This window comes from Talpa occidentalis, unplaced genomic scaffold (assembly GCF_014898055.3).
Source record: "Talpa occidentalis isolate TD23 unplaced genomic scaffold, MPIMG_talOcc4v2.1 talOcc4.2, whole genome shotgun sequence".
NCBI classification, from domain to species: Eukaryota; Metazoa; Chordata; class Mammalia; order Eulipotyphla; family Talpidae; genus Talpa; species Talpa occidentalis.
This window is the reverse complement of record NW_023602073.1, coordinates 84,207,971-84,221,090: the sequence shown is the minus strand read 5'-3', so window position 1 is coordinate 84,221,090 and position 13,120 is coordinate 84,207,971. Positions and strand designations below refer to the sequence as shown.

The 13,120-nt window shown below is 38.5% G+C and overlaps 1 protein-coding gene across 2 annotated transcripts in view; it reads right to left on the bottom strand.

The window, feature by feature from the left end:
• RIMS1 (regulating synaptic membrane exocytosis 1) overlaps positions 1-13,120 on the bottom strand; it is a 461,872-nt gene that overhangs the window by 206,054 nt on the left and 242,698 nt on the right. For both annotated transcript variants that reach the window (XM_054698919.1, XM_054698915.1), the window contains 2 exons: positions 7,215-7,555; positions 3,152-4,011 (listed from right to left, as the gene is read on the bottom strand). In XM_054698919.1, coding sequence (XP_054554894.1) covers positions 3,152-4,011; positions 7,215-7,555 — 1,201 coding nt within the window. The remainder of the gene's footprint in view (positions 1-3,151; positions 4,012-7,214; positions 7,556-13,120) is intronic.

Below are 13,120 nucleotides of genomic sequence, written 5' to 3'. Positions count from 1 at the left end.
TCTATCTATCTGTCTATTTTTCTACCTCTATGTACACATGTATATATTAATTTATTTAATCACTGTACCACTAGAACCTAGCACAATGTCTGGAATATAGTAGGGTCTCATAGATAATTTGTGTAAGGTCATGTAGACTGTATATTATGTATAAGTTAATACTTAAATAAATGAGTGGTAGTCAAATGCTTTCATTGACAACCCTCTTAAAGTTATAGGAAAAAGTCTAGAGCCATCTAAAGGATATAAACTGCATTTTTTTTTTTTGCCTCTCAATACAGAAAAATAGCATCTTCTGGTCAGAACTGAAAGCATTATGTAGGCAGTAAGCACTGTATTGCTGAAGTCCTAAGCGGATATTTTCTATACTTAGAGTTTAATGGTGAAAGAATAATACAAAGCACTGAATGAACAAGCTGTATTCAAATAATTTAGTACCTGATTGTTGCAAGAGTTCCCAACTCTTGTTTCTGATTCCCTAATATCTGAATTATCAGGTAATCAAAGTTAATAGTCAACAATTCACATTGCCCACAATCTACACCCTTGTTCCCTGAAATTTTGTCTAAAGGAGAAAAATTCAGACCTGTTATTAAGGGCCATCATTCCTATTTTACTATTATTCTTAGATTCTCTTACAGGTATCATTTCTTAAAGTAATCCGGATGTGATATGTTCCTAAAAGGACTGTTCAAAACCGCACAGCAGCAGGTTACAAACAGACTGGTTAGTCCATATTAGAAAGGTTGACCTAAAAAGTCATTAACTTAGTTAATTATTACACTCACAAGTATAAGTGGCTTACTCCCCTGATCAAGACAGCAAACGTGTATGTTTCTTCTCAGAAGTGGCATCACTTATTTCTGTCCTCCACACTGGCACCATCTTGGTCTCTTTCTATAGTCTCAGGCCTGATTACTCAATTCCTTGTAGGCACAACTCTTTACTAGATCTTGCCCCAATGGATTAGATTACATATTTCAATTAATTCAACTGCTTAACTTAAATGCAAGATTCAATGCATGGTTTCTCTTTTGTATGGAGAGATTTATATTAATATTCAGATTAATATTTATAAGCTAAGACAAGAGATGCCCAATTTTTGCCAGTTGGCAATAGCAATATGAACGGCATTTTCCTTGAACATTTAGTTGACCTTGATTTTGAGACAGGCACATTAGACAGGGCTCACTGCTAATTCCTGGGGTGTGTGAGTGTGTGGGGGTGTGTGTGTGTGCACATATGCATGTTCGTCTGTAATAACACTATACATAAATGATTATATTGCATGTAAAGGCTGTGTTTGTCATTCTGATGCCATTTGACCAAGTTATCTTTTTTTGTTGAATAGTTGAACACAACTAACTTATATCACTATATCTGGAAGAAATGCACTTTGTACATTAAATTGTACTTCACAGTGTAATTATTCTTTATAGCTTATTTCTCAACAGAATATAAACTCTATAGGGGAATGGAACATATTTATCTTTTTTGAACCTTACTCATGGAAAATACTAAATACTTATCTGCTAGTAAATCTATAAACCATCTCAGCTTAATAAAATTATTAATGACAGAAATAGTATATACATATACATTAAGTAGTTACCTACCAAATGTCAGTGCCAAGATCTGAATGTTTGTGTTCCACCAAAATTCATATGTTGACGTGCCACAGGCCAAAGGTAAGACAATTCGGAGGTGAGGTTTTGGGGAGGCACTCAGGTCAGGTTGGAGCCTTCACAAAAGGGATTAGTGCTCCACTAAAAGATACCCCACAGAGCTTCCTAGTCTCTTCTACCATGTGAGGAAACAGGTAGAAGGAGTAAACTAAAATTCAGGAAGACCTTTGCTGAACCACTGCACTGAATCTTGATCTTGGAATTCCCAGACTCCAGAACTGTGAAAAATGTATTTCTGTTGTTTATGCCCAAGTGTGTGGCATTTCGTAATAGCAGCCTGAATGGATTAAGAGAGCCAGGAATAGTATTAAATGTTTAATTTAAATGTGTAACTGATAAACTGAACAAGCAAATACATGGGACATAGTTAAGGTGCTGTGAAATTTTAAATTCTTTCTCCCTCTGCCCTTTCAATTTTATTCAATCTTTCCCTGCCCACTGAAACTCATAATACAGAATCCTCCTCCTCCTAAGAAATCTCTATTGAACTCACTCTTCTCACCCCACTAAAGTACAAAAATAGCTCTTTCGCCTTTTTCTTGCATATTATATCCACAAATTATTATTTTGCACTCATCCTCATATTAGATACCTATGGTGTAAGAACGACAGGCAAAATCAAGATAGAAAGAATGCTAATTTAACATCCTATTTTGTATGAATCATTTCATTCATGCCACTCAGCAACTGTATAAAGTAGGTAGTCTTATCTCCATTGTACCAATAACAAAGCTGAGACCTAAGTTAAAACAACTTCTGCAGGATCACTTGATGCTGGAAATTAATATGGCTGGTTTCCAAGAGAGCCTTTAGTAGGTAGGCAATGGTGGGTTAGGTAATAAAGGCATGAAAAGATATCACAGATGACTGAAATGGGAAAAATGTCTGTTACACAGATTAAAAATCCTCTCTTTATAGCGAGTGTTTCACTGTACAAATTTTGAGTTTGGATTGGTTTAAATATTAGAACAAGACAACGATGGCTGGCGTATACTCAAGACAGTTACTGAGAAAGAGATTATGAGAGAAACAAGGCTGCGTGTATGAATAATGGCACATGTGATGTCCCTGGATTTCCACAGAGAAATTTAACTCGAAAACCCCAACTTCAGAGATAACCCATGCCACTAGCGATGTTTTTTCTTCCATAAATCTGCTGTCACTGTAAATAATCCAGACAGATGACCCCACATGCATTTAGTTCACATCCACCTCGGCTAGTTAACATACAAGAAATTTTCTTTTCCTCCTCTTTGAGAAGAAAACTTTCAGGATCCACTCTCTGCACCTTCCCAACACGGAAAGGCAGTGCTCCCCTGGGGTCCCCCGTCCTCATCACAAGCTGCATCTCCACATCCCGGCACACATGCGCCCAGGAGCCGGCCCGGGCGCACCCCCAGGCGGCGCGCAGGAGCACCCCCTCAGGCCCGGCGCTCCAGCGGGCGCGGCCGGCGCCGCCCCCTTACCTTTCTCACTGACGCTCTCGCTCTCCAGCTCCACGTCCTCGCAGCTGGTGTACTCCGGCGTCGACACGCCCTCCTCCTCCGAGCTGCTCACCGACATCTGCCGCTTCTTGCCGCCCCGCTTGGCGCGGTGCGGCTTGGGCGGCGACGGGCGCACGGACTCGGACTGGTCGGAGCTCAGCGAGTCGTTGCGCAGCATGGTCTCCACCTTCTCGCGCTTGGCCTTCCGCAGGAGCACGGCCGAGCCGGGGTCCAGGCGGCTCTGCTTCCTCAGCGGCTCCTGGGCTTTGGGCTCCGGCGCGTCCGCGGGCACCGGCCCATGCCTGGGCGCCGGCGGGCTGAGGTTCGCCAGCGGCTTGGCGCCCGGCGGCCTGCCCTCCGCCGTCCTCTCGGCCGGGTACGCCCGCGGGGACTCCGGCGGCGAGGCCCTGGCGGCGGGCGGCGCGCGTTTGGCCGCCTTCTCGGGCGGCGCGGGGCCCGCCTCGGTGCGCGGGAGCGCCACGTCGCTGTGGCGCCGCTCGTGCCGGGCGCGGGACACCCGGGCGTGCATGCGCATCTGCTGCTCCTCGGGCGGGGGCTTCACCGGGTACCGGGCCAGGTTCGGGTCGCTGCGATACCGGGTCTGGTACTCCTCCTCTTTCCTCTGTTTCTCCTCAGCCGCCTCGCCGGCCTCGCGTTTTTCCGGCACGTCGGGGCGGTCCTGCGACCTCCCCTTCTCAAGTCTCCGGCCTTCCCGCCTCTCTTTTCGCTCGCGCTCGTCCAGGGCCCCCTCGCCCGGCTGCGCCGCAGACTTTGGCACCCGCTTCCTCTCGCCCTTCGGGGCTCCTTTGCCATTCTGCTCCGGGAGGCCCGGCGTCTTCTTCCTAGGATACACAAAGGAGCGTCAAGACGGAGCGCAGTGTGAAGTTTTTGCCTTCGCGTTCCGGATGTAACTCCTTTTGAATAATTGGCTCTAATGCGATCTCTAATTAAAAGCAAGATAAAGAAGCATAGTGAAACCATAGAGCTGATGAGCTTTCTTAAGGAGGACCCTTTGGATTGCAATATATTCAGAGCTGTGAAAACTTGTTTGCACATTTAGAATGCTCGATAAATTAGATCAATAAAAATAACCAGTTAATTCCATAAACGAACACGTTTTATCATCTGCTTGTGAATCAGACTTAAATGTTGGCGATGAAAATAATAAAAATAGTAGTAACAGGCAAAAAAGACTACACATCAGTGCAATACTAAATATGAAGTTGAAAGGTATACCTACTTCAATAGAACGAAAGTAATTTTAAGGAGATCGTCTTCTCCCAAACACTTTTTTTATTTTTAAGGGATTGGTTGGGGGAAATGAATAACAGCTTTAGCTTTTGTTTGCCCTCATTGATCAAAAATGGAAAATTTGAAATATTATTCATTTATCCCGCCTCCTTCTTGCACCCTCCTTTCAGAACACGGTTCGAAAGAACACAGTTTTGTGTTCTCTTTTTATCGCTCCTGTTAAGGCACTGGCAAAGATAAAGGGAAAGGAAAGGGGTTTGGCAATTTTTGACTGTTTTCATTCACTGGCCCTTTCAGCCCTCCTCTGCACACCAGAGCGCTCCTGATTTTGAATTCAGCCCTTTCACCATACCAGCAGTTCCAGCAACCATACAGCAGTTACAAAAATTAGGTGCCTTGGCTAAGCATTCTGACACTATGATCTAGTATACAATTAAAAGAGAGGCAACCTAAGCCTCCTTTTGGAATCTGGAGATCCATAGAAAGAACTTTCCAGAAAGAATATCATTTCACTGGAAGTCCAAAAGCAAACATCATGAACAAATACAAGAAAAATACAAGGTGAAAAAAAAAATACCAGTAGGGTAATTTCTATTGTGGGTTAACAAATTAGTTACTAAGATGTGCTGTGGAGTCACAGATGCTGGTGATGATGGAAAGAAAGGGTAAAAGGGTTTCACATGGTATAGGAAGCAAAACAGAAGTATGGTCAATTCTGCTTCAGGCATTTATATCACACAGGCCCTTGGAAGTAAAAGGGATTTTCATCAGAAGGTGGCATTGCAATTTTACAATGTAAAGGGTTCTAATATGAACATGTCCATCATTATCACATAGTTTTCATAAAAGTGTTATGATTGTACTGCAAACATTTAGTAGCTCATAAAGACATAGTTGCTCTTCTTAGAAGTTTATATTGAGTCAGTTCACTTTAGTTGAAATGCTGAAAAATATTGCTTACTGTGTAGAGTTCATGTGAGGATTAAAGGAAAAACATCTGTGAAAATGCTTTATGAAAGCATGGAGTGTTATGCAAATTGTAGTTCCCCAGTCTCTCTGATCCTTTGCTTCACTAATGATACCTTTACTCAACTCTACCTTTAATCATTAGATTTTTCACTAGGTCCTGATAAGTGTACACAGTATGATCAAGATTTCTTCAATAATTTAAAAGACTTCCATTCTTTCCATTACACTTTCCTCTCTGAAGTCTCTCCCTTACCTCCACCCATTTCTCTTCTTTCTCCCACACCCACCCCATTGTCCTCATTGTTTCCTGAAGTGTGTCTATGTATGTGTGTATGTATATATATATATATATATGTGTGTGTGTGTGAAAATATATATATACACACATGTGTGTATATAATTTATCTAATCAGTAAGGTATTTGCCCTCATCAGTCTTTTTCAAATTTCATCTAAAGGTAAAAAGAAAACTTCTCTTTTTATTCCTTATTCCTGAATTTTCCTTAGTTTTCCACTGTATGTCAAAAATAAGACTCATTTTCTATTTTCTATTTATTCTCCATTTTATTTAAAGATTTCATTTTCTGACTAGTCCCAAACTACCTTTAACATTTTTTATCTCTTCTTAACCCACAATTTGTCACCAACTACTATTAATTCTACCTTCACTGAGTTATCTCTGGTGTCTGCTCTGTCTCCTCCCTGCATGGTTTGAGAACTCATTCTCCCTGCCTATGATAGCCTCTTCTATTCTTTTCTACCTGCCGTACAATTCCTGGCTATCCCAAAAAGCTTAATGCAGAAGTCACCTCCTCTTCCCTGCAGCTCCCAAAGTACTGTATGCATTTTCCAGCTTTGATCAAATCAGCCTTTCTTTAAAATCTTTCATCATGTTATATGGGATTTGTTTGAAAAGGGAGGAAATACCTTCTTTGGAGACTACTCTCCCACCCAGTGGGATAGTGGATACACAAAAGCAGTTAATCCTAGTACTAGTGATGGTCAGGCCCCCCAAAGCACCATATTCATGAAGAAAAGGGCTATGTCCTCCCTTTCGACACTGTTTTCCAGTCATGGTGTTCTATCTGTTCATACATGTTTTTAAAATGAATGAAGTCAATCGATCAATTGAAGTAAATTATCTGATCATGTTATCCAGTGCTTAAAATCCTCAGTGGTTTTCGATTATTCCAAGGATAAAATCTATAAACTGTAACCTGGCCGAAAGGTCCAGTATGATATGGGCCTGGGCCGTCACCAACCACCTCTCCCATTCTCCTCTGCACTCTGGTAGGGGGCATCCACCAGGGCCTTGTTGCTTCAGGCCTCATGCCTTTGCATATATATACCTGCAACATCCATCCCACTCTTCACCTTGTTCATTCTTAGCTACTCCTCATAGCTCAGTGTGAAAGACATGTGCCAAAGAAGGCTTTGCTGATGTACCCACACACCTTCCAGTAGATCAGACTTCCCCATCAGTTCTCTCTGAGCACACTTTCAATTAAAAGACTAATTCTGTAAGTGAAGAAATAATGTCAGATCTTTTTTGAGTTCATTTTGGAAGTTAGAAGTTGTCATATGAATTAGGCAGGTGACTTGTCTACATCTGCAAAGGATATGAAAGAAAAACTGCTCAACAAGGTTCCCAATGAATGAAAGAGTCTAGAGATAGAAAAAGCACCTCAGGCCCGGTGGTGCTGCCCTGCGGGACCTAAAAAGTACTACCTCCACATATTCCTCTTAATAGCAAATAAATTCTTGAAAATGACTTTGCTCTCAATATAGGACCTTGTCTTTTGTTCACAGGGTTAATGAACTATTACCTCTCTCTTGGAGGTTCACTTCTAGACCTGGATGAAGCCTGCTTCTGGTCAGGCCCCACGGCTTGCTGTGAGGGCTCAGCCCCTTTACTCCTGTCTGGTTGTGCCCTGGGAGGGGCCGTGTCCTGGGAGGAGGCAGCTGCTGTGCTCAGGGGTGTCTGAGACCGCGATCGCTCTTGGAGTCGTGCTTTCTTTTCTCTTGGTACCTCAGAACCAGCACCTGTAGCTGTGTCACTTAGGGTTCCATCCTGACTTGGCTGCTGAGGGCCGCTTCCAAAGAACCACGCCCCAGATTTGGTTAAGATTTCTTGTTGCTTTCGACATAAATTGCATACCCACATAACCTATTCGAAGAAGAGAAAACAATATAAATTTTCTAGGCTAGTTGGAAATATTCCCACCACATTAAAATACCTTTTAAAGAAAAAAGAATCATTGTCATCTTCATATTTATCATTGTACATTGTGGAAATGATGGTGGCACAAGTCATAGTCAAGTATATTAATGCCTGATGTGGGACCCATCTGAACTCACAGTGCCTCTTGGTAGCCAGAATAGTCTGCTGTTAGCATTTCGAATCCTACAATTCTGAGTTTCCCTTTACTATGTGTCTATCATGTTTTGTATGACTGCCTCTGAAGTTTTATTTGAAATACCTTTTAGTAAAAAATGTTCTATGCTGGGTAGTGGAATGTTTGGAAAAAGTTGTAAGAAGCTCTATAATTAAATGTTGTCTCAAAGGATTTAAAAGGTACCTTTCTTCCCCCAAATCATCCATTGCCAGTATTAAAAGCCAGTATAAAAAGTATATTAATACGGAGCAAAAAACAATAACAGATAAGCACAGAAGAACAGGTCAAGTTGTATATTTTCTCTAGTTTATTAGTAATAAACTAAGGTCAAGTTCATTTTATGAGATGAATATAATTTTCTATGAACACATTTACTGATGCTGGGTTATCCATATGTGACAACTCCAGTATAGTTTCCACTACACCATATTTGGAAATAGTCCTTTGGAAATATATCCACTGTTGTCCTTTGGAAATATATCCATTAATTATAAGATGTATCACCACTTCAATATATTTGCTTTCCTCTAGGTGACATTTAACATGATGGCACTAATGAGGATGACAGTAATAGAAATAATAATAATAATAGCAACAGCCAGCAAACACAAAGCTAAAACAGGCACCTATTGACCCAATATCCCAAGTACCTCTGCTTCTTTTTAAATATCCCAAGTACCTCTGCTTCTTCATGACATGATTTTACCTAACTGCCTCAGTTGCTTTTCTCTGAAACATCTCAGATTTCCTTTAAATTTCAGAACAGCACCCTCTAGGAAAGTGTGATTACTAAGCTCTAGGCCCTTGTTTTCACAATAATGACTTGGTCAACAATTACTAAAAAATATCATACAAGGATGAATAAATCTTACATAAGTGAGAAAAGATATAAGATAGTAAAAGAAGAAGCACTGCTTAGTGGACAAAAAGAAGAAAAGCTACTACTGTAAACATTTAGAAGAACAAGAAGAAAAGTATGACGGAAGCCATAAAATAACACAAAATGAAAGCTAAGATTAGAGTAAGAAAAAGAGGGAGAAGGGCCTCCCTGGTGGTGCAGGGGTTAAGTCACAGCCCTATTAAGTTATTGCTAGCCACTGCAGCATGAGTTCGATCCCCAGCCAGAGAGCTTGCCCACATGCCCACATGGCCGCATGGCCACATGGAGCAGCAGACCTCTTCTGTCTTGCCCGCACATATTAGTAGATTTGTCCGTTCTGCTCCCCACTGTCTCTGGTGAATCCTCTTACCTCCGTACCTCTGGGCTAGACCCCTGTTATTGTATGAATAAATAAATAAAAATACATCTTTAAAAGAAAAAGAGTGAGAAAAGTACATTTTTAAAAGGAAAATATTGCAGATAAACTGTTAAGAAATGCAGCTTTCTAAGGACTAAAAGTGAAATGAATTAATATGGGAAAAACTACATTTGAAGGAAATATTTTACTTTAAAATTAATGTAGCTTAATTCATTCCTCTACACCTTCCTATGTCTTAAAATGTAGTGGGTCACAAAAAACATGTAAGTATAGCATCTACATAATGTATTATAATCAGTGTCACAGAATTTCAATTTATGAAGCTGTACAACAAAATGAACAATGCATTGCATAAGCCTAATCAAAATAAAGGAGTTGCCGAATAAGCTATGTTCTGCACGATGTATCACCTTCTGTTTGATGTCACAAAGAAAAGTTGCTCGGAAGTCCTGACTGAACATGAGCATATCAGAGACAGTAGTATAGGCCAATATCCTAAAATCAGGAACTCTATGCACAAAGACACTGATTCTCCTCTGCCTAGACCTTGAGTGGGGACAAGTATGTGCTTCCTCTCTCTTCGCCTCTTTAGATGACAAAACAGATAAGAAGATCAGAAATCTTATAGTTCAAGGTGAATGGTGGGAAATTTTACTATTTTACATCAACTGAGCAGATTAAACTTGTCTTTAATACACTAAGAAACAAAACATTACTTAAGTTATATTTAGGGTAAATATGTATTTTCTTCAAAAATCATCCAGAAAAACACAGTAAAATTTGTAATTATTCTAAAAATTCCAAAATGGAATTAAGCTGAACAAAAAGGCAAAAAAAAAAAGAAAAAACAATCAATCTTAAATTGATTGTTTCACATTTTTAAGTGTTACAAAAATGGGTTACTGAAAATAAATTTAGAGATTTTTGTCAAGTTCCAAATTTTAACTGTTTGTAGAATTGCCACAGGTTAATAAAAGCAAATGATAAACAGTTATTAATTATAGCATTTAAATTTTATAATTCATTTAATTGTATTTTAAATGTATTCAAAAAGTTACAGCTAGCGGGTAAGTAGAAGCAGTTATTTTAATTAATTATATATTTTTAAAATATTATTTATTCATTTCCGTCTAAGATGATTCATTAATTTTGTCTGTTGTTAACACTTAAGGAAAATATTGTTTAATTCCAGAATTTTCTTATGTCTTATTTCCTTGTGCACCACAATTTTAGATTTCTATTTCAAAATTAATTCTAAGTGTAGTCAGTTGCTCCTCAACTTTGAAAGCAAAAAAAAAAATAAGTCAAAATATTTTTAAGACTAGCTCTCAATTTCTATTGTTAGTTATATAAATTATTCTTGCTACATAGTTTAAAAATAAAAAAGAAATTGCTTATTTGAATTATAAAGAAAAATATGCAACACCATCATACTTTCAACAGAGTTCCTTATCAAACATCACAGGCATGTATAAAAATTTCTTAAACAGTTGCTCAGATACAGTTATGTATGTTTTAAGATTTTCTTTGTGAATTTAGTATTAAGTATTGTGCTTGTGTAGAGATTATATAAAAGGGGAGTGGGAAGATTTTCTTACCTGACTTTTTTAAAGGAGGATAATTCATAACTATTTTTACAAAAAAATGCTATTTATTTCACATACACACTTACACACACACACACATCTTTAAGAGACTATGCTCTGCAGTATTATAACCTGGTTAAATACCCTGGGGGGTGTTTTAAAGTAATATAAACTAAAGCAGTTCTGTAAAAACTCACTTCAACAATTTACAGACATGGAGAAAGCAAATAAGAACTCAAATTAAAGATTTTTGTGATGTTACATGGGATGGCATGACTGTAGCATACATCAGAAACATGGGAAACATCTGAAAATATTATTCTGACCTTTTGCTCTAACAGCATTTTATATTGCACCTTTTCTACTTAATGAATTATTCATTCATCTCTCCATCAATCTATCAAAAGAAGTCCATGGATAAAACTGGAAAAATTATTTTCAAGTAGGAGAGAAACCTTATATTTGCCTTCACAAGTAATGTTTGCAGACCCAGACAAAATGAATGTTAAGTACTAAGGTGATTCATGACAATAAAGTATAGAATTCTTTTTTAAATGGATTTTCTTTAAGAAGAAAATCCTCACATATAGGTATATATAACTGAATGACACAACATTGTTTTCAGGTGTGTAACTTCACGCTTTGACAACTGTAGATACACACCATCCCCACCACCAAAGATCTCTTCACCCTTCACCACTCTCTAATCAATTCCCTCTATCTGTACCATTCATGTACACCCAGTCCCTTTCCCTTGATGGTTGGCAAGGATGCAGAGAAAAAGGAGACCTTGTACACTGTTGGTGGAAATGCAAATCGGTGCAGCAACTATGGAAACAATATGGAGCTATCACAATGAAAAAAGTAGAATTAGCATATGGTCCAGCTATCCCACTTTGGATATTTATCTGAAGAACATGAAAACACTAATTCCAAGTATATTTGCCATATCATATTCATTGCAACACTGTTCACAATAGACAAGATAGGGAACCGACCGAAAAGCCATGGAAGGATGATTTGTGAAATATGTGGTATATATCACACACAAGGGAATACTAATTATTTATGAAAAATAAAAATGACATCCTGCCATTTATGGCAGCATGGGTAGAACTTGAGGATATTATGCTATATGAAATAAGTCAGAAGGAGAAATATGAATATTTAATTTCACTCATATGAGGAAGAAGAAACAAAACAAAACTCTCAGATTCTAAAAACAGAATGGTGGTTACTAGAATTCTTACATTAACACAAGTATTTTGCTTATAAGTCACTTGAGATATTTAGTATCTAAACATAAAGGATAAGTATAAAAAGCTGTGTGTGTGTTATGTATATTTATCAGTTGAATTAACAGTATTTTCTTAACATTTTATTTATTAACCCTGTGACAATAGTTTTCATATTGTTAGTTACCATACGTTAATTTTTTCTGTCATGTTTTTCATTTTAATATAGTCTAATTTCTTTTTAATTCTTGTGTTATGCTTTATGAGGTAGGCCTCTTGTTTTTGTTTCTGTAAATATCTAAGATGATTATTACTTTGTTCTGTATAGGTCACGGCATGTCAGGTGCAGCAAAGAATACTGAATGATGGTGAAGGAAGCACGCTCAGTGTTCTTCCAGCTTTTTGCTGTGCTATCTAGGATAGTTTATCATCTCTCTGTACTTCAGTTTACTCATTCATAAAATAAAATATACAGGTTAGCTTTATAGGATCTCTGTTACAATTAAACAAAGAATATACATAATAGAAAGCACTCAACAAATATCAATGATTGTAAACACATAAAAATTCACTGCAGATACGGTCTTGAAAGTAGAGGCAAATATTCTATCTTTTGCTATATAAAGTGCTACAGTCTACACTTTTTTTTATTTCAACAATATATTTTGAGGGTCTGTTCTAGGTGCTGGGGATACAGCAGTGAAGCGAAATGGACAAAAATCTTGTCTGTGGAATTTATGTTCCAGTGAAAGAATAAAACAAAGACAAAATATAAGAGTAAGCATATGTATGACACATGATAAATGGTGATAAATAAATGGTGATAAATGGTGATAAACATGATAGTGAGAAAATGGACAGAACATTTCATGTTGCAGTTGGATTCAAATTAAAATTCGCTGGTCAGGGACAGCACTGAGAAAGTGATATCTGAGTAGGAATGTGTTATCTGTCCCCTATCTGGGAAAAGCATGCCAGACTGCAAGAAAAGCAAGTGAAAGGGTGTTAAGGGGGCTTGTACCTAGTGATTTCAAGAAACAGTTAGAGCTGAGTAAATGAAGGGTTGAGCAGTATGAAATGGGTTCAGTAAAGCAACAGGAGTCAGATGCAATAGGTCTTTGTGAATCACAGCAGACATTGACCTTTATGATGAGAGTAATAGGGAGCTATTGGGAAGTTTTGAGCAGAGAAGTGACCTAATATATCTTAGGTTTTAATAGGATTCTACTGGATACTGTGTTGAGAATAAAATGGAG